The sequence below is a fragment of the Helianthus annuus genome, chromosome 16 (genome assembly GCF_002127325.2).
Source record: "Helianthus annuus cultivar XRQ/B chromosome 16, HanXRQr2.0-SUNRISE, whole genome shotgun sequence".
Taxonomy (NCBI): domain Eukaryota; kingdom Viridiplantae; phylum Streptophyta; class Magnoliopsida; order Asterales; family Asteraceae; genus Helianthus; species Helianthus annuus.
Window position 1 is genome coordinate 83624797 of NC_035448.2, and position 3307 is coordinate 83628103.

Genomic DNA, 3307 nt, shown 5'->3' on the forward strand with positions numbered 1-3307 from the left:
CTTAGTACATCATTTTACACTACATTTTACGCTATGTATGCCCATTGTGTGCGTACTTAGTACAATTATTCATCACATGCCCACATTTCGGTATGACGTTTGGTTTGTTTAACATGGAACAATACATTCATTAACATTAGCTACGCCATTCGTTAGTAGGTAGTGGTACCATAGGAATTGACAACTCCCGTTCCGGACATCCTAGGTTGGTTTGGATGAAAGGAATGACCGAATTCGATATACATAACTTAGATAAACCTTTAATTTGTTTAAGGGTTTATCACCACGGTCTCAAGGCTTGGATGTATGCATTTTCACAATACCGCATAAATGTTTGTATCAGTATAGCATGCATTGTTCCACAAAACATAACGTTGATTAAACCATGTTTTACTTCAATACCTTGTTTTGTGCATTTTACATATGGTTTAGTTGATACATCTCACTTACCATACAAGATATATTTTGAGTACACATTACATGATCTCCATTAAACATAAACATTTTGACAATGATATACACATTTGGTGGTTTACATTGAACATAGACATTTTGATATGGTTTACACAATAACACTTGACAATTGATTTATACATGGACAATTTACATGGTGGTTGGTTTGGGTAAATGGTTTGAGTAACGTGGCGTATGTAATATGATACAAACATGGTGGATACGCCGCTGGTACTTCCTATATATAAATGTTTGTATAATATCACATATCTTTTTTTTTGGGGTAAAGGGTTACCCCAGGTGAATTTTATAAATACCAAATCAGAACAAGGGCATGCCAGAGTGACACACCAACTAGGCTTCACAAACCGAAGCCTAGGCACAAAGAAACAAATTTACAACCCAGTTATGAAAAACTACATACAAGAATAATCAGCCCAAAAACAAAACAAAGGCACGGCGAAACTACACACACAAGAACTATGACATCCTCATGCTAGTCTCTAACCCGGATCATCCTCATTTTCGCTCCTTGCGATCTTCCACTTTTCCAGCAACTCATGAACTTTGAAGCTCCCTCTAAACTCAAATCCCATAAGCCGTAACCTGACCGTATGCTTAATCCTCCCAACCACGGACGTAATATTTGCATTAGCATTAGAAAATAGGCAATTATTTCTCTCTTGCCAAATGAAGTAGGCAGCCGCAGCGATTAAAAGCTTGCACACAATGTGTTCTGTCTTTTTAGATGTTGCATTTTGAGCCATCCACTCCATGATAGATTGCCATGAATCATCCACGTTGTCTAGCGACCCCATCAGCTTGATCTCCTTCCAAACATTCGAAGCAAACGGATATTGGAAGAAAAGATGGTCTCTTGAATCACGATTGTACCTGCATAAGGGGCAACACATAAGGTTAAGATTGGTCGCACTTCCCACCTCCCACACAGCCAACCGATCCTGCGTCTTTAGCTTGTTCTTGATAACCAACCACAGGTGGAATGAGTGTCTTGGTATACATTGAGAAAACCAAACCCCGTTAACCCATGAAACCGGGGTCTCACGATGTCGAATAACATTCCATACCTCAAGTGACCGAAAATGGCACTTGTTACCCTCTAGGTCTTTCCATACTGTACGATCCTCCACATTAATCATCAACTGTGGGACATGTAACCCAATTAACACTGGATAAATGTCATACCATGCCTGCGGCCATTTCCATTGCCCATCATAAATGAGGTCAGCCAGCGACGATGAAATAGAAAAACCCGCAATAGTAATACGTCTTGGTGTAATAAACGAGCTAAGCGGACTAAGTTGGCACCAGTTATCACTCCACACATTGGTTTGATTCCCACTCCGAACTGACTTCCAAATGTACGGCCGTACCACATTTCGAATAGATAGGAGTTTCCTCCATCCCTAACTGATACTCCCTCGTGCCTGGATATCCCAAAAGCTTCGGTCTTTCAGCTTATACGAGTAAATCCAATCTACCCAAAGAGACTTCCTTTTTGTTATAATACTCCAAATATGGCTAGTCATGAGAGCCTTATTGACATCCGATAAACTCCAAATGCCTAGCCCCCCTTCCTCCTTAGGCAAGCAAATATCCGACCAGGCTACTTTAGCTTTAGCCCTGCCTTGTGACCCCGCATTCCACAAGAATCTCCTCATAAACTTCTCTAAATCATGAATCACCCGAGCAGGAATAATAAAGACGAGGCCCAATATATGTGCATGGACGCTAACACAGAATTAACAAGTTGCAGCCTACCCGCAAAAGACAATGATTTATTCAGCCAACTATCAATCTTTTTTTCCATACGATCAACTAGGGGTTTACAGTCCTTAAAAATCAGCTTAGTGGTAATTAGCGGAACCCCCAAATATCTAACCGGAAGCGAACCTTCCTGGAACGGCATCAGCCTGAGAATATCCTGTCTAACATTTCACGGCACATTACAAAAATAAACCGTACTTTTAGCAGGGCTCGGGACTAAACCAGAAATACTAGTGAACCGCTCAAGGGCTAGTTTGACCTTTCCAACCGACCCTACATCTCCATGGACAAAAATAAAGAGATCATCAGCAAACGATACGTTAATTATCTGTTGTTTTGCACACTTAGCATGGTACTTAAAACCAATACTAGACCTGGCCGCATGCTGAAGCAATAGTGATAACACTTCCATAACTAATGTGAAGAGGTATGGCGACATAGGATCGCCTTGCCTCAACCCCCGTTTCCCTCTAAAGTACCCATGTAGATTGCCGTTAATACTAACCGAAAACGACGTAGTAGTAACATAAGCCATAATCCACATAACCATTTTATGGTGAAACCCAAAACAGTTGAGCACGTTCTCCAAAAACGACCAGCTAACAGTATCATACGCCTTTTGAATATCTATCTTGAAAGCACATCTCGCAGGACCTTTGTTCCGATGGTAATTATGCATCAGTTCCTGTGTTAACAGTATATTATCCGATATTTTCCTACCAGGAACAAAGGCAGATTGGTTAATACTAACCAATTTCTCCAAGCTACCCTTTATTCTATCCGTTATGATCTTGCTTATGCATTTATACAACACATTGCAGCACGATATCGGACGATAATCAAGAACCGAGTCCGGAGTCTCAACCTTAGGAACAAGAGCCAAAATAGTGTGGTTTAATTGTTTTAGCAGTTTACCATTTTCAAAAAATTGTAAAACCGCAGACGAGACCTCATCACCCACAATATCCCATGACTTCTTGAAAAACGCTGAAGTATATCCATCAGGGCCTGGAGCTTTGTTCTCCCCAATATTAAACATAGCATTTTTGATCTCCTCCCGGGTAAC

General features: G+C 40.7%; 1 protein-coding gene across 1 annotated transcript; it reads right to left on the minus strand.

Annotated features, from left to right (window-relative positions):
- Nucleotides 1-956: 956 nt before the first annotated feature.
- On the minus strand, nucleotides 957-3280 carry LOC110918995. Its single transcript, XM_022163275.1, has 5 exons — nucleotides 2440-3280; nucleotides 2368-2398; nucleotides 1956-2205; nucleotides 1447-1616; nucleotides 957-1347 (listed from the first exon to the last, which is right to left on the minus strand). Exons 1-5 carry the CDS (start codon nucleotides 3278-3280, stop codon nucleotides 957-959), a joined length of 1683 nt encoding a protein of 560 aa, XP_022018967.1.
- Nucleotides 3281-3307: the final 27 nt, after the last annotated feature.

What these genes read in the sequence shown, in the direction of transcription:
- LOC110918995 (XM_022163275.1), bottom strand. Translation starts at nt 3,280, where the DNA reads ATGTTTAATATTGGGGAGAACAAAGCTCCAGGCCCTGATGGATATACT. An exon ending in AGTCCCGAGCCCTGCTAAAA is followed by an intron (nt 2,399 to 2,439) that starts GTACGGTTTATT and finishes AATGTTAGACAG; the next exon opens with GATATTCTCAGGCTGATGCC. An exon ending in AGACACTCATTCCACCTGTG is followed by an intron (nt 1,348 to 1,446) that starts GTTGGTTATCAA and finishes CCCCTTATGCAG; the next exon opens with GTACAATCGTGATTCAAGAG.